The 27,072-nt window shown below is 52.7% G+C and overlaps 2 protein-coding genes across 2 annotated transcripts in view; both read right to left on the bottom strand.

The window, feature by feature from the left end:
• The window catches only part of LOC144952688 (MBT domain-containing protein 1-like), a 46,514-nt gene extending 30,670 nt beyond the window's left edge, over positions 1-15,844 (bottom strand). Inside the window, exons 1-5 of the mRNA XM_078883165.1 lie at positions 15,652-15,844; positions 14,863-14,980; positions 12,225-12,331; positions 11,156-11,273; positions 10,172-10,306 (exon numbers count right to left, since the gene is read on the bottom strand). Of these exons, the coding sequence (XP_078739291.1) occupies positions 10,172-10,306; positions 11,156-11,273; positions 12,225-12,331; positions 14,863-14,980; positions 15,652-15,774 (601 nt within the window). The 5' untranslated portion in view covers positions 15,775-15,844. The remainder of the gene's footprint in view (positions 1-10,171; positions 10,307-11,155; positions 11,274-12,224; positions 12,332-14,862; positions 14,981-15,651) is intronic.
• Positions 15,845-15,871: 27 nt separating this feature from the next.
• LOC144952687 (uncharacterized) lies at positions 15,872-23,223 on the bottom strand. Its single transcript, XM_078883164.1, has 4 exons — positions 23,090-23,223; positions 20,381-20,530; positions 18,168-18,348; positions 15,872-15,948 (listed from the first exon to the last, which is right to left on the bottom strand). The coding sequence occupies exons 2-4, from the start codon at positions 20,516-20,518 to the stop codon at positions 15,872-15,874; spliced, it is 396 nt and encodes a 131-aa protein (XP_078739290.1). The 5' UTR covers positions 20,519-20,530; positions 23,090-23,223.
• Positions 23,224-27,072: the final 3,849 nt, after the last annotated feature.

Below are 27,072 nucleotides of genomic sequence, written 5' to 3'. Positions count from 1 at the left end.
GACACGGAGACACAGAGACACGGAGACACGGAGACACAGAGACACGGAGACACGGAGACACGGAGACACGGAGACACGGAGACACGGAGACACAGAGACACAGAGACACAGAGACACGGAGACACGGAGACACGGAGACACAGAGACACAGAGACACGGAGACACGGAGACACAGAGACACAGAGACACGGAGACACGGAGACACAGAGACACGGAGACACAGAGACACGGAGACACGGAGACACGGAGACACGGAGACACAGAGACACAGAGACACAGAGACACGGAGTCACGGAGACACAGAGACACAGAGACACAGAGACACAGAGACACAGAGACACAGAGACACAGAGTCACGGAGACACAGAGTCACAGAGACACAGAGACACAGAGACACAGAGACACAGAGACACAGAGACACAGAGACACAGAGACACGGAGACACAGAGACACAGAGACACGGAGACACGGAGACACGGAGACACAGAGTCACGGAGACACGGAGACACAGAGACACGGAGACACGGAGACACAGAGACACAGAGACACGGAGACACGGGGACACAGAGACACAGAGACACAGAGACACAGAGACACAGAGACACGGAGACACAGAGACACGGAGACACAGAGACACGGAGACACAGAGACACAGAGACACAGGGACACAGAGACACGGAGACACGGAGACACGGAGACACAGAGACACGGAGACACGGAGACACAGAGACACGGAGACACAGAGACACAGAGACACAGAGTCACGGAGACACAGAGACACGGAGACACAGAGACACAGAGACACGGAGACACGGAGACACGGAGACACGGAGACACGGAGACACAGAGACACGGAGACACGGAGACACGGAGACACAGAGACACAGAGACACAGAGTCACGGAGACACAGAGACACGGAGACACAGAGACACAGAGACACGGAGACACGGAGACACGGAGACACGGAGACACGGAGACACGGAGACACGGAGACACGGAGACACGGAGACACGGAGACACGGAGACACGGAGACACAGAGACACGGAGACACGGAGACACGGAGACACGGAGACACAGAGACACAGAGACACAGAGACACGGAGACACGGAGACACAGAGACACAGAGACACGGAGACACAGAGACACAGAGACACAGAGACACAGAGACACGGAGACACGGAGACACGGAGACACAGAGACACAGAGACACGGAGACACAGAGACACAGAGACACGGAGACACGGAGACACGGAGACACAGAGACACAGAGACACGGAGACACAGAGACACAGAGACACAGAGACACAGAGACACGGAGACACGGAGACACGGAGACACAGAGACACGGAGACACGGAGACACAGAGACACAGAGACACAGAGACACAGAGACACGGAGTCACGGAGACACGGAGACACAGAGACACGGAGACACAGAGACACAGAGACACAGAGACACAGAGACACGGAGACACGGAGACACAGAGACACAGAGACACAGAGACACGGAGACACGGAGACACAGAGACACGGAGACACGGAGACACGGAGACACGGAGACACAGAGACACAGAGACACGGAGACACAGGGACACGGAGACACAGAGACACAGAGACACGGAGACACGGAGACACAGAGACACGGAGACACAGAGACACAGAGACACAGAGACACGGAGACACAGAGACACGGAGACACAGAGACACGGAGACACGGAGACACAGAGACACGGAGACACGGAGACACAGAGACACAGAGACACAGAGACACAGAGACACGGAGACACGGAGACACAGAGACACGGAGACACGGAGACACGGAGACACGGAGACACAGAGACACAGAGACACGGAGACACAGGGACACGGAGACACAGAGACACAGAGACACGGAGACACGGAGACACAGAGACACGGAGACACAGAGACACAGAGACACAGAGACACGGAGACACAGAGACACGGAGACACAGAGACACGGAGACACGGAGACACAGAGACACAGAGACACGGAGACACGGAGACACTGAGACACGGAGACACAGAGACACGGAGACACGGAGACACGGAGACACGGAGACACAGAGACACAGGGACACAGAGACACAGAGACACGGAGACACGGAGACACAGAGACACGGAGACACAGGGACACGGAGACACGGAGACACGGAGACACGGAGACACAGAGACACGGAGACACGGAGACACAGAGACACGGAGACACAGAGACACGGAGACACGGAGACACGGAGACACGGAGACACAGAGACACGGAGACACAGAGACACAGAGACACGGAGACACAGAGACACAGAGACACAGGGACACAGAGACACAGAGACACGGAGACACGGAGACACAGAGACACAGAGACACAGAGACACGGAGACACGGAGACACAGAGACACGGAGACACGGAGACACGGAGACACAGAGACACAGAGACACAGAGACACGGAGACACGGAGACACGGAGACACGGAGACACGGAGACACGGAGACACGGAGACACAGAGACACGGAGACACGGAGACACAGAGACACGGAGACACGGAGACACGGAGACACAGAGACACGGAGACACGGAGACACGGAGACACGGAGACACGGAGACACAGAGACACGGAGACACGGAGACACGGAGACACGGAGACACGGAGACACGGAGACACAGAGACACAGAGACACGGAGACACGGAGACACGGAGACACAGAGACACGGAGACACGGAGACACGGAGACACAGAGACACAGAGACACGGAGACACGGAGACACAGAGACACGGAGACACAGAGACACAGAGACACGGAGACACGGAGACACGGAGACACAGAGACACAGAGACACAGAGACACGGAGTCACGGAGACACAGAGACACAGAGACACAGAGACACAGAGACACAGAGACACAGAGACACAGAGTCACGGAGACACAGAGTCACAGAGACACAGAGACACAGAGACACAGAGACACAGAGACACAGAGACACAGAGACACGGAGACACGGAGACACAGAGACACAGAGACACGGAGACACGGAGACACGGAGACACAGAGTCACGGAGACACGGAGACACAGAGACACGGAGACACGGAGACACAGAGACACAGAGACACGGAGACACGGGGACACAGAGACACAGAGACACAGAGACACAGAGACACAGAGACACGGAGACACAGAGACACGGAGACACAGAGACACGGAGACACAGAGACACAGAGACACAGGGACACAGAGACACGGAGACACGGAGACACGGAGACACAGAGACACGGAGACACGGAGACACAGAGACACGGAGACACAGAGACACAGAGACACAGAGTCACGGAGACACAGAGACACGGAGACACAGAGACACAGAGACACGGAGACACGGAGACACGGAGACACGGAGACACGGAGACACAGAGACACGGAGACACGGAGACACGGAGACACAGAGACACAGAGACACAGAGTCACGGAGACACAGAGACACGGAGACACAGAGACACAGAGACACAGAGACACGGAGACACGGAGACACTGAGACACGGAGACACAGAGACACGGAGACACGGAGACACGGAGACACGGAGACACAGAGACACAGGGACACAGAGACACAGAGACACGGAGACATGGAGACACAGAGACACGGAGACACAGGGACACGGAGACACGGAGACACGGAGACACGGAGACACAGAGACACGGAGACACGGAGACACAGAGACACGGAGACACAGAGACACGGAGACACGGAGACACGGAGACACGGAGACACAGAGACACGGAGACACAGAGACACAGAGACACGGAGACACAGAGACACAGAGACACAGGGACACAGAGACACAGAGACACGGAGACACGGAGACACAGAGACACAGAGACACAGAGACACGGAGACACGGAGACACAGAGACACGGAGACACGGAGACACGGAGACACAGAGACACAGAGACACAGAGACACGGAGACACGGAGACACGGAGACACGGAGACACGGAGACACGGAGACACGGAGACACAGAGACACGGAGACACGGAGACACAGAGACACGGAGACACGGAGACACGGAGACACAGAGACACGGAGACACGGAGACACGGAGACACGGAGACACGGAGACACAGAGACACGGAGACACGGAGACACGGAGACACGGAGACACGGAGACACGGAGACACAGAGACACAGAGACACGGAGACACGGAGACACGGAGACACAGAGACACAGAGACACGGAGACACGGAGACACAGAGACACAGAGACACGGAGACACGGAGACACAGAGACACGGAGACACAGAGACACAGAGACACGGAGACACGGAGACACGGAGACACAGAGACACAGAGACACAGAGACACGGAGTCACGGAGACACAGAGACACAGAGACACAGAGACACAGAGACACAGAGACACAGAGACACAGAGTCACGGAGACACAGAGTCACAGAGACACAGAGACACAGAGACACAGAGACACAGAGACACAGAGACACAGAGACACGGAGACACGGAGACACAGAGACACAGAGACACGGAGACACGGAGACACGGAGACACAGAGTCACGGAGACACGGAGACACAGAGACACGGAGACACGGAGACACAGAGACACAGAGACACGGAGACACGGGGACACAGAGACACAGAGACACAGAGACACAGAGACACAGAGACACGGAGACACAGAGACACGGAGACACAGAGACACGGAGACACAGAGACACAGAGACACAGGGACACAGAGACACGGAGACACGGAGACACGGAGACACAGAGACACGGAGACACGGAGACACAGAGACACGGAGACACAGAGACACAGAGACACAGAGTCACGGAGACACAGAGACACGGAGACACAGAGACACAGAGACACGGAGACACGGAGACACGGAGACACGGAGACACGGAGACACAGAGACACGGAGACACGGAGACACGGAGACACAGAGACACAGAGACACAGAGTCACGGAGACACAGAGACACGGAGACACAGAGACACAGAGACACGGAGACACGGAGACACGGAGACACGGAGACACGGAGACACGGAGACACGGAGACACGGAGACACGGAGACACGGAGACACGGAGACACGGAGACACGGAGACACGGAGACACGGAGACACGGAGACACAGAGACACAGAGACACAGAGACACGGAGACACGGAGACACAGAGACACAGAGACACGGAGACACAGAGACACAGAGACACAGAGACACAGAGACACGGAGACACGGAGACACGGAGACACAGAGACACAGAGACACGGAGACACAGAGACACAGAGACACGGAGACACGGAGACACGGAGACACAGAGACACAGAGACACGGAGACACAGAGACACAGAGACACAGAGACACAGAGACACGGAGACACGGAGACACGGAGACACAGAGACACGGAGACACGGAGACACAGAGACACAGAGACACAGAGACACAGAGACACGGAGTCACGGAGACACGGAGACACAGAGACACGGAGACACAGAGACACAGAGACACAGAGACACAGAGACACGGAGACACGGAGACACAGAGACACAGAGACACAGAGACACAGAGACACGGAGACACGGAGACACGGAGACACGGAGACACGGAGACACGGAGACACAGAGACACAGAGACACGGAGACACAGGGACACGGAGACACAGAGACACAGAGACACGGAGACACGGAGACACAGAGACACGGAGACACAGAGACACAGAGACACAGAGACACGGAGACACAGAGACACGGAGACACAGAGACACGGAGACACGGAGACACAGAGACACGGAGACACGGAGACACAGAGACACAGAGACACAGAGACACAGAGACACGGAGACACGGAGACACAGAGACACGGAGACACGGAGACACGGAGACACGGAGACACAGAGACACAGAGACACGGAGACACAGGGACACGGAGACACAGAGACACAGAGACACGGAGACACGGAGACACAGAGACACGGAGACACAGAGACACAGAGACACAGAGACACGGAGACACAGAGACACGGAGACACAGAGACACGGAGACACGGAGACACAGAGACACAGAGACACGGAGACACGGAGACACTGAGACACGGAGACACAGAGACACGGAGACACGGAGACACGGAGACACGGAGACACAGAGACACAGGGACACAGAGACACAGAGACACGGAGACACGGAGACACAGAGACACGGAGACACAGGGACACGGAGACACGGAGACACGGAGACACGGAGACACAGAGACACGGAGACACGGAGACACAGAGACACGGAGACACAGAGACACGGAGACACGGAGACACGGAGACACGGAGACACAGAGACACGGAGACACAGAGACACAGAGACACGGAGACACAGAGACACAGAGACACAGGGACACAGAGACACAGAGACACGGAGACACAGAGACACGGAGACACAGAGACACAGAGACACGGAGACACAGAGACACAGAGACACGGAGACACGGAGACACGGAGACACAGAGACACGGAGACACGGAGACACAGAGACACAGAGACACAGAGACACAGAGACACGGAGACACAGAGACACAGAGACACAGAGACACGGAGTCACGGAGACACGGAGACACAGAGACACGGAGACACAGAGACACAGAGACACAGAGACACAGAGACACGGAGACACGGAGACACAGAGACACAGAGACACAGAGACACAGAGACACGGAGACACGGAGACACGGAGACACAGAGACACGGAGACACGGAGACACAGAGACACAGAGACACGGAGACACAGGGACACGGAGACACAGAGACACAGAGACACGGAGACACGGAGACACAGAGACACGGAGACACGGAGACACAGAGACACGGAGACACGGAGACACAGAGACACAGAGACACGGAGACACGGAGACACTGAGACACGGAGACACGGAGACACGGAGACACGGAGACACAGAGACACAGAGACACAGAGACACAGAGACACAGAGACACAGAGACACAGAGACACAGAGACACAGAGACACAGAGAGATGGACATGATGGTTTTTACAGTGATGATGGTGATGATGGTGGTGATGGTGGTGATGGTACTCACTGTGAGACTCACTGTGTGATGGTGATGATGGTGATGATGGTGATGATGATGATGACACTCACTGTGAGACTCACTGTGTGATGGTGATGATGGTGATGATGGTGATGATGATGATGATGACACTCACTGTGAGACTCACTGTGTGATGGTGATGATGGTGATGATGATGATGACACTCACTGTGAGACTCACTGTGTGATGGTGATGATGGTGATGGTGATGATGATGATGATGACACTCACTGTGAGACTCACTGTGTGATGGTGATGATGGTGATGGTGATGATGATGACACTCACTGTGAGACTCACTGTGTGATGGTGATGATGGTGATGATGGTGATGATGATGACACTCACTGTGAGACTCACTGTGTGATGGTGATGATGGTGATGGTGATGATGATGACACTCACTGTGAGACTCACTGTGTGATGGTGATGATGGTGATGATGATGATGATGATGACACTCACTGTGAGACTCACTGTGTGATGGTGATGATGGTGATGATGGTGATGATGGTGATGATGATGATGATGACACTCACTGTGAGACTCACTGTGTGATGGTGATGATGGTGATGGTGATGATGATGATGACACTCACTGTGAGACTCACTGTGTGATGGTGATGATGGTGATGATGGTGATGGTGATGATGATGATGATGATGACACTCACTGTGAGACTCACTGTGTGATGGTGATGATGGTGATGATGGTGATGGTGATGATGATGACACTCACTGTGAGACTCACTGTGTGATGGTGATGATGGTGATGGTGATGATGATGATGATGACACTCACTGTGAGACTCACTGTGTGATGGTGATGATGGTGATGATGATGATGATGACACTCACTGTGAGACTCACTGTGTGATGGTGATGATGGTGATGGTGATGATGATGATGACACTCACTGTGAGACTCACTGTGTGATGGTGATGATGGTGATGGTGATGATGATGATGATGACACTCACTGTGAGACTCACTGTGTGATGGTGATGATGGTGATGGTGATGATGATGACACTCACTGTGAGACTCACTGTGTGATGGTGATGATGGTGATGATGGTGATGATGATGACACTCACTGTGAGACTCACTGTGTGATGGTGATGATGGTGATGGTGATGATGATGACACTCACTGTGAGACTCACTGTGTGATGGTGATGATGGTGATGATGATGATGATGATGACACTCACTGTGAGACTCACTGTGTGATGGTGATGATGGTGATGGTGATGATGATGACACTCACTGTGAGACTCACTGTGTGATGGTGATGATGGTGATGATGATGATGATGATGACACTCACTGTGAGACTCACTGTGTGATGGTGATGATGGTGATGATGGTGATGGTGATGATGATGATGATGATGACACTCACTGTGAGACTCACTGTGTGATGGTGATGATGGTGATGGTGATGATGATGATGACACTCACTGTGAGACTCACTGTGTGATGGTGATGATGGTGATGATGGTGATGGTGATGATGATGATGATGATGACACTCACTGTGAGACTCACTGTGTGATGGTGATGATGGTGATGGTGATGATGATGATGATGACACTCACTGTGAGACTCACTGTGTGATGGTGATGATGGTGATGATGATGATGATGACACTCACTGTGAGACTCACTGTGTGATGGTGATGATGGTGATGGTGATGATGATGATGACACTCACTGTGAGACTCACTGTGTGATGGTGATGATGGTGATGGTGATGATGATGATGACACTCACTGTGAGACTCACTGTGTGATGGTGATGATGGTGATGATGGTGATGATGATGATGACACTCACTGTGAGACTCACTGTGTGATGGTGATGATGGTGATGATGGTGATGGTGATGATGATGACACTCACTGTGAGACTCACTGTGTGATGGTGATGATGGTGATGATGATGATGATGATGACACTCACTGTGAGACTCACTGTGTGATGGTGATGATGGTGATGATGATGATGATGACACTCACTGTGAGACTCACTGTGTGATGGTGATGATGGTGATGATGGTGATGATGATGACACTCACTGTGAGACTCACTGTGTGATGGTGATGATGGTGATGATGGTGATGATGATGACACTCACTGTGAGACTCACTGTGTGATGGTGATGATGGTGATGATGGTGATGATGGTGATGATGATACTCACTGTGAGACTCACTGTGTGATGGTGATGATGGTGATGATGATGATGATGACACTCACTGTGAGACTCACTGTGTGATGGTGATGATGGTGATGATGGTGATGATGACACTCACTGTGAGACTCACTGTGTGATGGTGATGATGGTGATGGTGATGATGATGATGACACTCACTGTGAGACTCACTGTGTGATGGTGATGATGGTGATGATGATGATGATGACACTCACTGTGAGACTCACTGTGTGATGATGATGGTGATGATGGTGATGATGATGTAACTCACTGTGAGGAGGTATAAGAGGCTTCCCCAGGGCAGCGCACCACCCTATGGGGTGCACGTCCAGGGTGCACATGTTGGTGTGATGGTGATGATGATGATGATGGTGATGATGGTGTAACTCACTGTGAGGAGGTATTAGAGGCTTGCTCAGGGCAGCGCACCACCCTATGGGGTGCACGTCCAGGGTGCACATGTTGGTGTGATGGTGATGATGATGATGATGGTGATGATGGTGTAACTCACTGTGTGATGGTGATGATGGTGATGATGATGTAACTCACTGTGAGGAGGTATTAGAGGCTTGCTCAGGGCAGCGCACCACCCTATGGGGTGCACGTCCAGGGTGCACATGTTGGTGTGATGATGGTGATGATGGTGATGATGGTGATGATGGTGATGATGGTGATGATGGTGATGATGATGATGATGGTGATGATGATGTAACTCACTGTGAGGAGGTATTAGAGGCTTGCCCAGGGCAGCGCACCACCCTATGGGGTGCACGTCCAGGGTGCACATGTTGGTGTGATGGTGATGATGGTGATGATGGTGATGATGGTGATGATGGTGATGATGATGTAACTCACTGTGAGGAGGTATTAGAGGCTTGCCCAGGGCAGCGCACCACCCTATGGGGTGCACGTCCAGGGTGCACATGTTGCACCAGAAGTCGCAGGAAGCGTCGTCACCAAACCCCTCGTAGCGCAGCAGCGCACGCAGACCTGGGGGTGGGGGGGGGGTGAGGGGGGGGGGTGGTGGGTGGGGGTGAGGGGGGGTGAGGGGGGGGGGGTGGTGGGTGGGGGTGAGGGGGGGTGAGGGGGGGGGGGTGGTGGGTGGGGGTGAGGGGGGGTGAGGGGGGGTGGGTGGTGGGGGGGGGTGGTGGGTGGGGGTGAGGGGGGTGAGGGGGGGGTGGGTGGTGGGGGGGGGTGGTGGGGGGGGGGTGAGGGGGGGTGAGTGGGGGTGGTGGGGGGGGGGGTGAGGGGGGGTGGGTGGTGGGGGTGGTGGGTGGGGGTGAGGGGGGTGAGGGGGGGGTGGGTGGTGGGGGGGGGTGGTGGGGGGGGGGTGAGGGGGGGTGAGGGGGGGGTGGTGGGGGGGGGGGTGGTGGGGGGGGGTGGTGGGGGGGGGGGGTGAGGGGGGGTGAGGGGGGGTGGGTGGTGGGGGTGGTGGGTGGTGGGTGAGGGGGGGTGAGGGGAGGTGGGTGGGGGTGGTGGTTGTTGTGGTAGTGGTAGAGGTGGTGGTAGTGGTGGTGGTAGTTGTGGTGGTGGTAGTGGTGGTGGTTGTGGTAGTTGTGGTGGTTGTGGTTGTTGTGGTAGTAGTGGTGGTTGTGGTAGTGGTGGTGGTTGTGGTAGTAGTGGTGGTGGTTGTTGTGGTGGTGGTTGTGGTAGTAGTGGTGGTTGTGGTAGTGGTGGTGGTGGTAGTGGTTGTTGCGGTAGTGGTGGTTGTTGTAGTTGTGGTGGTGGTAGTGGTAGTAGTGGTGGTGGTAGTTGTGGTGGTGGTAGTGGTTGTTGCGGTAGTGGTGGTTGTTGTAGTTGTGGTGGTGGTAGTGGTAGTAGTTGTGGTGGTGGATCTACCTGCGATCCTGATGATGGTGGCCACCCAGAACACTTTGCTGGGCAGGCTGCAGTCTGTGCTGAGCACCTCCAACTTGACGCCCAGCGCAGCGCTGGAGAACGCCGCACACAGACCCAGCTGGGGGAGACACACAGTGACACACACAGTGACACACACACAGTGACACACACAGTGAGACACACACACACAGTGAGACACACAGTGACACACACACACAGTGACACACACACAGTGACACACACAGTGAGACACACACAGTGACACACACAGTGACACACACAGAGACACACACACACAGTGAGACACACAGTGACACACACACACAGTGACACACACACAGTGACACACACAGTGAGACACACACAGTGACACACACAGTGACACACACAGAGACACACACAGTGACATACACACACAGTGACACACACACACAGAGACACACACACACAGAGACACACAGACACACACAGTGACACACACAGTGACACACACACACACACAGTGACACACACACAGTGACACACACACACAGTGACACACACACACAGTGACACACACACACAGTGACACACACACACACACACAGTGACACACACACAGTGACACACACAGTGACACACACAGAGACACACACAGTGACATACACACACAGTGACACACACAGTGACACACACAGTGACACACACACAGTGACACACAGTGACACACACACAGTGACACACAGTGACACAACACAGTGACACACACAGAGACACACACACAGTGACACACACAGTGACACACACAGAGACACACACACAGTGACACACACACACACAGTGACACACACACAGAGACACACACAGTGACACACACACACAGTGACACACACACACAGTGACACACACACAGAGACACACACAGTGACACACACACACAGTGACACACACACACAGACACACACAGTGACACACACACACACATACCAACAGACACACACAGGCATACTAACTCACACACTAACTCACACACAGACACACACAGACACCGCGATTTGAGGCTGAGTGGAGCTAGGGGAGGCCCACGCACATGCTTGAAGCAGGTGACGGAAGCCGCCTGGTAGTTCCCCTGCAGCAGGTAGGAGCCCCAGTCGAAGCCGGAAGGAGAGCGACACTCTGCTGCTGCTACTGCTGCGTCTAGAGACACAGAGACACGATGAGACACAGAGACACAGAGACACAGAGACACGGTGAGACACGGTGAGAGAGAGAGACACGGTGAGAGAGAGAGACACAGACACACAGACACAGGTAGGAGCCCCAGTCGAAGCCGGAGGGAGAGCGACACTCTGCTGCTGCTGCTGCTGCGTCTAGAGACACAGAGACACAGAAACACAGAGACACAGTGAGACACGGTGAGACACGGTGAGACACGGTGAGAGAGAGAGACACGGTGAGAGAGAGAGACACAGACACACAGACACAGGTAGGAGCCCCAGTCGAAGCCGGAGGGAGAGCGACACTCTGCTGCTGCTGCTGCTGCGTCTAGAGACACAGAGACACAGAGACACAGAGACACAGAGACACAGAGACACAGAGACACGGTGAGACACAGAGACACAGAGACACAGAGACACGGTGAGACACGGTGAGAGAGAGAGACACAGACACACAGACACAGGTAGGAGCCCCAGTCGAAGCCGGAGGGAGAGCGACACTCTGCTGCTGCTGCGTCTAGAGACACAGAGACACGGAGAGAGACAGAGACACGGAGAGAGACAGAGACACAGAGACACAGAGACACAGAGACACGGAGACACGGAGAGAGACAGAGACACAGAGACACAGAGACACGGAGAGAGACAGAGACACAGAGACACAGAGACACAGAGAGAGACAGAGATACAGAGACACGAAGAGAGACAGAGACACAGAGACACAGAGACACAGAGACACGGAGAGAGACAGAGACACAGAGACACAGAGACACAGAGACACGGAGAGAGACAGAGACACAGAGACACAGAGACACAGAGACACGGAGAGAGACAGAGACACAGAGACACAGAGACACAGAGACACAGAGACACAGAGATACAGAGACACGGAGAGAGACAGAGACACAGAGACACAGAGACACAGAGACACGGAGAGAGACAGAGACACAGAGACACAGAGACACGGAGAGAGACAGAGACACAGAGACACAGAGACACAGAGACACGGAGAGAGACAGAGACACAGAGACACAGAGACACAGAGACACAGAGAGAGACAGAGATACAGAGACACGGAGAGAGACAGAGACACAGAGACACAGAGACACAGAGACACAGAGAGAGACACAGACACACAGAGACACAAAGAGACAGGTAGGAGCCCCAGTCGAAGCCGGAGCGACACTCTGCTGCTGCGTCTAGAGACACAGAGAGAGACACAGAGACACAGAGACACGGAGAGAGACACAGACACAGAGAGACACGGTGAGACACGGAGACACAGAGAGACACGGTGAGACACGGAGACACAGAGAGACACGGTGAGACACGGAGACACAGAGAGACACGGTGAGACACGGAGACACAGAGAGACACGGGGTGACTTGCCTGAGTGTGACAGGCTGCTGTGGGTGAGTAGGGGTGAGTAGGGTGGAGTGAGGGGTGACTTGCCTGAGTGTGACAGGCTGCTGTGGGTGAGTAGGGGTGAGTAGGGGTGAGTAGGGTGGAGTGAGGGGGTGACTTGCCTGAGTGTGACAGGCTGCTGTGGGTGAGTAGGGGTGAGTAGGGTGGAGTGAGGGGTGACTTGCCTGAGTGTGACAGGCAGCTGTGGGTGAGTAGGGGTGAGTAGGGTGGAGTGAGGGGTGACTTGCCTGAGTGTGACAGGCTGCTGTGGGTGAGTAGGGGTGAGTAGGGTGGAGTGAGGGGTGACTTGCCTGAGTGTGACAGGCTGCTGTGGGTGACTAGGGGTGACTAGGGGTGAGTGAGGGGTGACTTGCCTGAGTGTGACAGGCTGCTGTGGGTGAGTAGGGGTGAGTAGGGTGGAGTGAGGGGTGACTTGCCTGAGTGTGACAGGCTGCTGTGGGTGAGTAGGGGTGACTAGGGGTGAGTGAGGGGTGACTTGCCTGAGTGTGACAGGCTGCTGTGGGTGAGTAGGGGTGAGTAGGGTGGAGTGAGGGGTGACTTGCCTGAGTGTGACAGGCTGCTGTGGGTGAGTAGGGGTGACTAGGGGTGAGTGAGGGGTGACTTGCCTGAGTGTGACAGGCTGCTGTGGGTGAGTAGGGGTGAGTAGGGTGGAGTGAGGGGTGACTTGCCTGAGTGTGACAGGCTGCTGTGGGTGAGTAGGGGTGACTAGGGGTGAGTGAGGGGGTGACTTGCCTGAGTGTGACAGGCTGCTGGGGGTGAGTAGGGGTGAGTAGGGTGGAGTGAGGGGTGACTTGCCTGAGTGTGACAGGCTGCTGTGGGTGAGTAGGGGTGACTAGGGGTGAGTGAGGGTGTGACTTGCCTGAGTGTGACAGGCTGCTGTGGGTGAGTAGGGGTGAGTAGGGGTGAGTAGGGTGGAGTGAGGGGTGACTCGCCTGAGTGCGACAGGCTGCTGTGGGTGAGTAGGGGTGAGTAGGGTGGAGTGAGGGGGTGACTTGCCTGACTGTGACAGGCTGCTGTGGGCGAGTAGGAGTGAGGGGTGACTATGGGTGACTATGGGTGACTATGGGTGGACTATGGGTGACTCGCCTGAGTGCGACAGGCTGCTGTGGGTGAGTAGGCCCGAGTGCAGGTTTGCCAGGGCGGCCATCTTGGCCGTGAGCTCCTTCTTTTGCAAAACCTTCGCCTTCTTGGTGGGGGGCTTGCCCTGGGGGGGGGCGGGGTGGGGGGGGGGGGGCAGGGGGGGGGTGGGGGGAGAGGTGGGTGGGTGGGGGTGGGGGGCAGGGGGGGGGCAGGGGAGGGGGTGGGGGGCGGGGGAGAGGTGGGTGGGTGGGGGGAGGTGGAGGGTGGGGGGGGAGAAAAGAAACACAGACATGTGATTGGTTGAGTCAGTGAATGGGTGGGGGGCTTGCCCTGGGGGGGGGCGGGGGTGGGGGCAGGGGGGGGGGTGGAGGGTGGGGGGTTGGGGGGAGGGGGGGGGAGAAAAGAAACACAGACATGTGATTGGTTGAGCGAGTGAGTGAGCGAGTGGGTGGGTGAGTGGGTGAGTGAGCGAGTGAGTGAGTGAGCGAGTGAGTGAGTTGGTGAGCGAGCGAGCGAGTGGGTGAGTGAGCGAGTGAGTGAGTGAGCGAGTGAGTGGGTGAGTGAGCGAGTGAGCGAGTGAGTGAGCGGGTGAGTGAGCGAGTGAGTGGGCGAGCGACTGACCTGCAGGCGGGCGAGTGACTGAGTGAGTGAGTGAGTGAGCGAGTGAGTGAGTTGGTGAGCGAGTGAGCGGGCGAGCGACTGGGCGAGCGACTGACCTGCAGGCGGGCGAGTGACTGAGTGAGTGAGTGAGCGAGTGAGTGAGTTGGTGAGCGAGTGAGCGGGCGAGCGACTGACCTGCAGGCGGGCGAGTATGGACGACTTCTTAGAGTTTGAGGAGAAGCTCCGGGAGCAGGAGGACGAACAGAAGCGTTTACTCTTGGAGAAGAAGTCGCAGCGCTCGCCCGACACGCCACACATCTCACACACCGCTACAACAACAACAACAACATCAACAACAACAACAACCACAACAACATCAACAACATCAAACACAACAACAACAACATCAACAACATCAACAACCACAGAAGCGTTTACTCTTGGAGAAGAAGTCGCAGCGCTCGCCCGACACGCCACACATCTCACACACCGCTACAACAACAACATCAACAACAACAACCACAACATCAACAACAACATCAACAACCACAACAACCACAACAACCACAACAACCACAACAACATCAACAACATCAAACACAACAACAACAACATCAACAACATCAACAACATCAATAACATCAACAACATCCACAACAACATCAACATCAATAACATCAACAACATCAACATCATCCACAACAACATCAACCACAACAACAACATCATCCACAACAACATCAACCACAACAACAACATCAACATCATCCACAACAACATCAACAACAACATCAACATCATCCACAACAACATCAACCACAACAACAACATCAACATCATCCACAACAACATCAACAACATCAATAACATCAACAACATCCACAACAACATGAATAACATCAACAACATCCACAACAACATCAATAACATCAACAACATCCACAACAACATCAACAACATCAACAACATCCACAACAACATCAACAACATCAACCACAACAACAACATCAACATCAATAACATCAACAACATCAACCACAACAACAACATCAACCACAACAGCAACAACCACAACAACATCAACATCAACAACAACATCAACAACATCAACAACAGCTCTCCCGACACGCCACACATCTCACACACCGCTACAACAACAACAACAACCACAACAACATCAACAACAACATCAACAACAACATCAACAACATCAACAACAACATCAACAACATCAACAACATCATCCACAACAACAGCAACAACATCATCATCCTGAGAATATGAATCATCATCATCAACAACATCAACAACATCATCATCCACAACAACATCATCAACATCATCATCATCATCATCAACAACATCATCAACATCACCTACAACATCATCAACAACAACATCAACAACAACATCAACAACAACATCACACAGGCACAGAGCTCCTCACCCATCCTGTCATCACTCACCCCCACCACCTACAACATCAACAACAACATCAACAACATCAACAACATCAACATCAACAACATCATCAACATCAACAACATCAACAACAACAACATCAACAACATCAACAACAACATCATCCACAACAACAGCAACAACATCATCATCATCATCATCAACAACATCAACAACAACATCAACCACAACAACTACCTACACCACCACATCAACATGTGGAAATGGTGGTGATGGTTGGTGACGGTGGTGATGATGGTGGTGATGGTGGTTGTGGCGATGGTGGTGGTTGTAGTGCTGGTGTTGATGGTGGCGTCGGTGGTGGTGGTGATGATGGTGGTGGCCGTAGTGATTGTGGTGATGGTGGTGATGATGATGGTGGTTGTGGTGATGGTGATGATGGTGGTGGTGAAGATGATGATGGTGGTGATGGTGGTGGTTGTGGTGGTGGTGGTGATGGTGGTGGTTGTGGTGATGGTGGTGATGAAGGTGGCGGTGGTGATGGTGATGATGATCGTGGTGATGATGGTGATGGTGGTGATGATGGTGTTGATGGTGGTGATGATAATGGTGATGATGATGGTGGTGGTGGTGGTGTCGGCGGTGATGATGATGGTGGTGATGATGATGATGGTGATGATGGTAATGATGATGGTGGTGGTGATGTCGGCGGTGATGATGATGGTGGTGATGATGATGATGGTGATGATGGTGATGATGATGGTGGTGGTGGTGTCGGCGGTGATGATGATGGTGGTGATGATGGTGATGGTGGCGACGGTGGTTGTGGTGGTGATGATGATCGTGGTGATGATGATGGTGGTTGTGGTGATGGTGATGATGGTGGTGGTGAAGATGATGATGGTGGTTGTGGTGATGGTGATGATGGTGGTGGTGAAGATGATGATGGTGGTTGTGGTGATGGTGGTGATGAAGGTGGCGGTGGTTGTGGTGATGGTGATGATGGTGGTGGTGAAGATGATGATGGTGGTTGTGGTGATGGTGATGATGGTGGTGGTGAAGATGATGATGGTGGTTGTGGTGATGGTGATGATGGTGGTGGTGAAGATGATGATGGTGGTTGTGGTGATGGTGGTGATGAAGGTGGCGGTGGTTGTGGTGATGGTGATGATGGTGGTGGTGAAGATGATGGTGGTGGTTGTGGTGATGGTGGTGATGAAGGTGGCAGTGGTTGTGGTGGTGATGATGATCGTGGTGATGGCGGTGACGTTAGCGAGGTTCAAACTCACCGGTTCCCACCACGCTCACCATCTTCGCTATGGGCCGCTGCTTCGGCTTGACACCACCACCACCACCGCCACCACCGCCACCACCACCACCACCGCCACCACCACCACCACCACCGCCACCACCACCTCTGACGTAGAAGTCGTCGTAAAAGTCGTCGTAGTCACGGTCCGCGTCCGAGGACTGCCGGTGGGAATTGACAAGGGGACGGAGGGGGGGGGGGGGGGGGCGGTTAGCACGGAGCGGACCTAGAGGGAGGACGCGGTAGCGGAGGTTGTGGTGGTGGTGGTGATGATGATGATGATCCTACTGATGCTGATCACGCTGCTATTGATGATGCTGATGATGTTGCTGCTGCTGATGATGATGATGCTGCTGATGATGATGCTGCTGATGACACTGCTACTGATGATGATGACGCTGCTACTGATGATGACGATGCTACTGATGATGATGACGCTGCTACTGATGATGACGATGCTACTGATGATGATGACGCTGCTACTGATGATGACGATGCTACTGATGATGATGACGCTGCTACTGATGATGATGACGCTGCTACTGATGATGATAATGATGACGATGCTACTGATGATGACGCTGCTGATGATGATGCTGATGATGATGATGCTGATGACACTGCTACTGATGATGATGACACTGCTACTGAGGACGCTGCTACTGATGATGATGATGATGCTACTGATGATGATGACGCTGCTACTGATGACGCTGCTACTGATGACGCTGCTACTGATGATGATGATGACGCTGCTACTGATGACGCTGCTACTGATGATGATGATGATGCTACTGATGATGATGATGACGCTGCTACTGATGATGATGCTACTGATGATGATGACGCTGCTACTGATGATGATGATGATGCTACTGATGATGATGATGATGACGCTGCTACTGATGATGATGATGACGCTGCTACTGATGATGCTACTGATGATGATGCTGATGATGATGATGCTGATGACGCTGCTACTGATGATGCTGCTACTGATGATGATGATGCTACTGATGATGATGATGCTGCTACTGATGATGATGATGCTACTGATGATGATGCTGCTACTGATGATGATGATGACGCTGCTACTGATGATGATGCTACTGATGATGATGATGACGCTGCTACTGATGATGCTACTGATGATGATGATGACGCTGCTACTGATGATGATGATGGCGCTGCTACTGATGATGATGATGATGTAGATGATGCTACTGATGATGATGATGCTGATGCTACTGATGATGATGACGCTGCTACTGATGATGATGACGCTGCTACTGATGATGACGCTGCTACTGATGATGATGATGCTACTACTGATGATGATGACGCTGCTACTGATGATGATGGTGCTACTACTGATGATGATGACGCTGCTACTGATGATGATGGTGCTACTACTGATGATGATGACGATGATGACGCTGCTACTGATGATGATGATGCTACTGATGATGATGCTACTGATGATGATGACGCTGCTACTGATGATGATGGCGCTACTACTGATGATGATGACGCTGCTACTGATGATGATGGTGCTGCTACTGATGATGATGACGATGATGACGCTGCTACTGATGATGATGATGACGATGATGACGATGATGACGCTGCTACTGATGATGATGACGATGATGACGCTGCTACTGATGATGATGACGATGATGACGCTGCTACTGATGATGATGACGATGATGAAGCTGCTACTGATGATGATGACGATGATGACGCTGCTACTGATGATGATGACGATGATGACGCTGCTACTGATGATGATGACGATGATGACGCTGCTACTGATGATGACGATGATGCTGCCACTGATGATGATGACGATGATGACGCTGCTACTGATGATGATGACGATGATGACGCTGCTACTGATGATGACGATGATGCTGCCACTGATGATGATGACGATGATGACGCTGCTACTGATGATGATGATGGTGATGACGCTGCTACTGATGATGATGATGGTGCTGATGATGATGCTGCTACTGATGATGACGATGATGCTGCTACTGATGATGATGCTGCTACTGATGATGATGCTGCTACTGATGATGATGCTGCTACTGATGATGATGATGCTACTGATGATGATGATGCTGCTACTGATGATGATGGTACTTCTACTACTGCTGCTGATGATGATGACGCTGATGATGATTCTACCTTGGCCCATCGCTGAGTTTGTCCACCATCACCGCCATCACCGCCATCACCGCCATCACCGCCATCACCGCCATCATCGCCATCATCGCCATCGTCGCCATCGTCCGCGCTGAAGGCTGAGTGCCAGTGGTGAGACATTGTGGCTCACTCCTGAAACAACCACAATCACAACAACAATCACAACCACAACAATCACCACAACAATCACAACCACAACAATCACAACCACAACAATCACAACCACAACAATAGAAAAAATACACAACAACCAACCACGACAATAAAAATCAACAACAACCATCAACAATCAACAAGAACCGTCAACAACTACCACAACCACCACAACAACCACCACCACAACAACCACCACAACAACCACCACCACCACAACAACCACAACCACAACAACCACCACCACAACAACCACCACAACCACCCCAACCACCACCACAACCACCCCAACCACCACCACAACCACCCCAACCACCACCACCACAACCACGTTAACCACAACCACCACCACAACCACGTTAACCACAACCACCACCACAATAACCACCACAACCACCACCACCACAACAACCACCACCACAACAACCACCACAACAAGCACCACCACCACAACCAACACCACAACAACAACCACCGCCACCACAACAACCACAATAACCACCACTACAACAACAACCACCACCACAACAATCACCACAACAACAACAATCACCACCACAACAACCACCACCACAACAACAACCACCACCATAACAACCACCACTACAACCACAACAACCACCTGAACAACCACCACAACAACAACCACAACAACAACCACCACCACAACAACCACCACAACAACCACCACAACAACCACCACAACAACCACCACAACCACCACCACAACAACAACCACAACAACCACCACAACAAGCACCACCACAACAACCACCACCACAACAAGCACCACCACCACAACAACCACCACCACCACAACAACCACAACAACCACCACCACAACAACCACCACAACCACCCCAACCACCACCACAACCACCACCACCACAACCACGTTAACCACAACCACCACCACCACAACCACAACCACGTTAACCACAACCACCACCACCACAACCACGTTAACCACAACCACCACCACAACCACGTTAACCACAACCACCACCACAATAACCACCACAACCACCACCACCACAACAACCACCACCACAACAACCACCACAACAAGCACCACCACAACAACAACCACCACCACAACCAACACCACAACAACAACCACCGCCACCACAACAACCACAATAACCACCACTACAACAACAACCACCACCACAACAATCACCACAACAACAACAATCACCACCACAACAACCACCACCACCACAACAACAACCACCACCATAACAACCACCACTACAACCACAACAACCACCTGAACAACCACCACAACAACAACCACAACAACAACCACCACCACCACAACAACCACCACAACAACCACCACAACAACCACCACAACAACCACCACAACAACCACCACAACCACCACCACAACAACAACCACAACAACCACCACAACAAGCACCACCACAACAACCACCACCACAACAAGCACCACCACAACAACAACCACCACCACAACCAACACCACAACCACAACAACAACCACCACAACCACCGCCACCACAACAACCACAACAACCACAATAACCACCACTACAACAACAACCACCACCACAACAACCACCACAACCACAACAACCACCACCACAACAACCACCACAACAAGCACCACAACAAGCACCACCACAACAACAACCACAACCAACACCACAACCACAACCACCACAACCACCGCCACCACAACAACCACAACAACCACAATAACCACCACTACAACAACAACAACCACCACCACAACAACCACCACAACAACAACCACAACAACCACCACAACCAAAACAACAACAACCACCACAACAACCACAACAACAATCACCACAACAACAATCACCACAACAACAACAATCACCACCACAACAACCACCACAACAACCACCACCATAACAACCACCACTACAACCACCACAACAACCACCTGAACAACCACCACAACAACAACCACCACAACAACCACCACAACAACAACCACCACAACAACCATAACAACCACCACCACAACCACCACCACAACAACCACCACCACAACCACCACCACAACAACCACCACCATAACAACCACCACTACAACCACAACAACCACCTGAACAACCACCACAACAACAACAACCACCACAACAACCACCACCACAACAACAACCACCACAACAACCACCACCACAACAACCACCACCACAACCACAATAACAACAACCACCACAACAACAATCACCACAACAACAATCACCACAACAACCACAACAACAACAACCACAACAATCACCACCGCGGCTGCAGCAGCAGCAGCAGCCTGGGGCCTAGGCGCGAGTCGAGGCCTGTCCCTCGCCTAGCGCAGCGCCCCACTCGCTACCATCTCGTTACCATCTCTCTCGTTACCTAGTTACCACCTACCTAGTTACCATCATCACCCTGTTACCTCGCTACCTTGTTACCATCCTCGCTACCCTCATCGTTACCTTGTTACCATCATCGTTACCTAGTTACCATCATCGTTACCCTCACCACCCTCTCTCTCGTTACCTCTCCAACTCGTTACCTTCATGACCTCGTTATCTCGTTATCCTCCTCGTTACCTCTCTCATCTCCCCTCCCCCTCCCCTCATCATCCTCTCCGTTATCTCTCCCCTCACCCGCTACATCAACATCACCATCACCACTATCATCACCATCACCACCACTATCATCACCATCACCACCACTATCATCACCATCACCACCACTATCATCACCATCACCACCACTATCATCACCAACATCATCACCAACATCATCATCAACATCATCACCAACATCATCAACATCATCACCAACATCATCAACATTATCATCATCAACATCATCACCACCATCATCATCACCACCATCATCATCACCACCATCATCATCACCAACATCAACATCATCACCAACATCATCAACATTATCATCACCAACATCAACATCATCAACATCATCATCATCATCATCACCACCATCATCAACATTATCATCACCAACATCATCATCATCACCAACATCATCATCATCACCACCATCATCAACATTATCATCACCAACATCAACATCATCACCACCATCATCAACATTATCATCACCAACATCAACATCATTACCACCAACATCAACATCACCACCACCATCATCATCAACATCATCACCAACATCATCATCATCATCACCATCATCACCACCAACATCATCACCAACATCAACATCATCACCAACATCAACATCATCACCAATGATGATGATGATTGCTTGTGTTGCAATCGAAACGTCGTATTCTATTATTTAATTTAATTTATTATTTTATCTTTAGACGTGACTTAACCGAAAGAACCAAATGATAATTCCTGCAGTCACGAAAGTTCTAAAATTAAGATATCATCACCAACATCAACATCATCATCATCACCACCACCATCATCATCAACATCATCACCAACATCATCATCATCATCAACATCACCAACATCATCATCAACATCATCACCAACATCAACATCAACATCATCACCAACATCAACATCATCATTAACATCACCAACATCATCATCATCATCACCAACATCATCATCATCATCAACATCATCACCAACATCATCATCATCATCACCAACATCAACATCATCATCACCACCACCATCATCATCATCAACATCATCACCAACATCATCATCATCACCATCATCACCACCAACATCAACATCATCACCAACATCATCAACATCATCAACATTATCATCACCAACATCACCAACAACATCACCATCATCACCACCAACATCAACATCATCACCAACATCATCAACATCATCACCAACATCACCAACATCATCAACATCATCAACATTATCAACATTATCATCACCAACATCACCAACATCATCAACATCATCAACATTATCAACATTATCATCACCAACATCAACATCATTACCACCAACATCAACATCATCACCACCATCATCATCAACAACACCACAGCGGCATCACCACCACCACCACAACACCATCACCACAACAACACCACCACCACCACTATCATCACCATCACCACCACCTCACCATCATCACAACAACAAAAGGCCTCGCCACCACCACCGCCACCACAACAACACAACCACGTCGTTCTCACCACCACCACAACACCATCAACACAACAACACCACCACCACCACCACAACAACGTCGTCGTCTTCACCACCACCACAACAACCACAACCAAGTCGTCGTCCTCACCACCACAACAACAACCACCACCACCACGACGTCGTCGTCTTCACCACCACCTCACCACCACTACAACAACAGCACCACCACAACAACAACTACAGCACCACCAAGTCGTCGTCCTCACCACCACCACCACAACCACGTCGTCGTCTTCACCACAACCTCACCACCACCACAACAACCACAACAACCACCACCACAACAACCACCACCACCACAACAGCACCATCACAACAACCACTACAGCAACAACTACAGCACCACCACCACAACAACTACAGCACCACCACCACAACAACTACAGCACCACCACCACCACAACAGCCACCAGCACCAAGTCGTCGTTGTCGTCGTCCTCACCACCACCACCACCACATCACCACAACAACAACTACAGCACCACCACCATCACAACAACCACCACCACAACAACACCACAACAACAGCACCACCACCACAACAACCACCACAACAACAACAGCACCAAGTCGTCGTTGTCGTCGTCCTCACCACCACCACCACATCACCACAACAACAACTACAGCACCACCACCATCACAACAACCACCACCACAACAACAACACCACCACAACAGCACCACCACCACAACAACCACCACCACCACAACAACAACAGCACCACAACAACAGCACCAAGTCGTCGTCGTCCTCACCACCAAATGGAGGCCGCCGTCTGTCGCCTCGCAGTGGAGCAGCGACGGAGCGAGCGGGAGATCGATGACGAGGGGGAAGGTCGACGAGGGAAGATCGATGAGGGGAGATCGATGAGGAGGGGGGAGATCGATGCTGAGGGGAGATCGATGACGAGGGGGAAGGTCGACGAGGGAAGATCGATGAGGGGAGATCGATGATGAGGGGGGAGATCGATGATGAGGGGGGAGATCGATGACGAGGGGGAAGGTCGACGAGGGAAGATCGATGAGGGGAGATCGATGAGGAGGGGGGAGATCGATGAGGAGGGGGGAGATCGATGCTGAGGGGAGATCGATGAGGAGGAGGGGGAAGGTCGACGAGGGAAGATCGATGAGGGGAGATCGATGAGGAGGGGGGAGATCGATGCTGAGGGGAGATCGATGACGAGGGGGAAGGTCGACGAGGGGAGATCGATGAGGAGGGGAGATCGATGAGGAGGGGGGAGATCGATGCTGAGGGGAGATCGATGAGGAGGGGGAAGGTCGACGAGGGAAGATCGATGAGGGGAGATCGATGCTGAGGGGAGATCGATGACGAGGGGAAGGTCGACGAGGGGAGATCGATGAGGGGGGAGATCGATGAGGAGGGGGGAGATCGATGCTGAGGGGAGATCGATGAGGAGGGGGAAGGTCGACGAGGGAAGATCGATGATGAGGGGGGAGATCGATGAGGAGGGGGGAGATCGATGCTGAGGGGAGATCGATGAGGAGGAGGGGGAAGGTCGACGAGGGAAGATCGATGAGGGGGGAGATCGATGAGGAGGGAAGGTCGATGAGGGAAGATCGATGAGGAGGGGGGAAGGTCGATGGGGGGGGAAGGTCGATGAGGGGGAAGGTCGACGAGGGGAGATCGATGAGGAGGGGGGAAGGTCGATGAGGGAAGATCGATGATGAGGAGAGATCGATGAGGAGGGGGAGATCGATGAGGGGGGAAGATCGATGACGAGGGGAGATCGATGAGGAGCGCGGAGATCGACGAGGGGAGATCGATGAGAAGGGGGGGGATCGATGAGGGGAGAAGATCGATGATGAGGGGAGATCGATGATGAGGGGAGATCGATGAGAAGGGGGGGGATCGATGAGAAGGGGGGGGGGGGGGATCGATGAGGGGAGAAGATCGATGACGAGGGAAGATCGATGATGAGGGGAGATCGATGAGGAGCACGGAGATCGACGAGGGGAGATCGATGAGGAGAGGAGATCGATGATGAGGGGGGAGATCGATGAGGAGGGGGGGATCGATGAGGGGAGAAGATCGATGATGAGGGGAGATCGATGAGGAGCGCGGATATCGACGAGGGGAGATCGATGAGGAGAGGAGATCGATGATGAGGGGGGAGATCGATGAGGAGGGGGGGATCGATGAGTGGAGATCGATGAGAAGGGCAGAGATCGATGAGGAAAGATATCGACGAGTAGAGAGAAGAGATCGATGAAGAGAGAAATCGATGAGGGGGGGCAGTGATCGATGAGGGGGAGATCGACGTGGAGAGAGAGAGAAGATCGATGAGTAGGGAAGATCGATGATGAGAGAGATCAGTGATGATGGGGTTA

The sequence above is a fragment of the Lampetra fluviatilis genome, chromosome 69, assembly GCF_964198595.1.
Source record: "Lampetra fluviatilis chromosome 69, kcLamFluv1.1, whole genome shotgun sequence".
NCBI lineage: Eukaryota > Metazoa > Chordata > Hyperoartia > Petromyzontiformes > Petromyzontidae > Lampetra > Lampetra fluviatilis.
The sequence above is the reverse complement of the archived record's forward strand: the minus strand, read 5'-3'. Positions and strand labels throughout refer to the sequence as shown.

Bases quoted from the DNA above. Each gene is read 5' to 3' on its own strand.
- LOC144952687 (XM_078883164.1), bottom strand. From the start codon at position 20,518: ATGTCTCACCACTGGCACTCAGCCTTCAGCGCGGACGATGGCGACGAT. The intron at 18,349-20,380 runs GTAGAATCATCA...TCCCACCGGCAG, and splicing joins AAACTCAGCGATGGGCCAAG to TCCTCGGACGCGGACCGTGA. The intron at 15,949-18,167 runs GTGAGTTTGAAC...TTGTTGTTGTAG, and splicing joins GGTGAGCGTGGTGGGAACCG to CGGTGTGTGAGATGTGTGGC.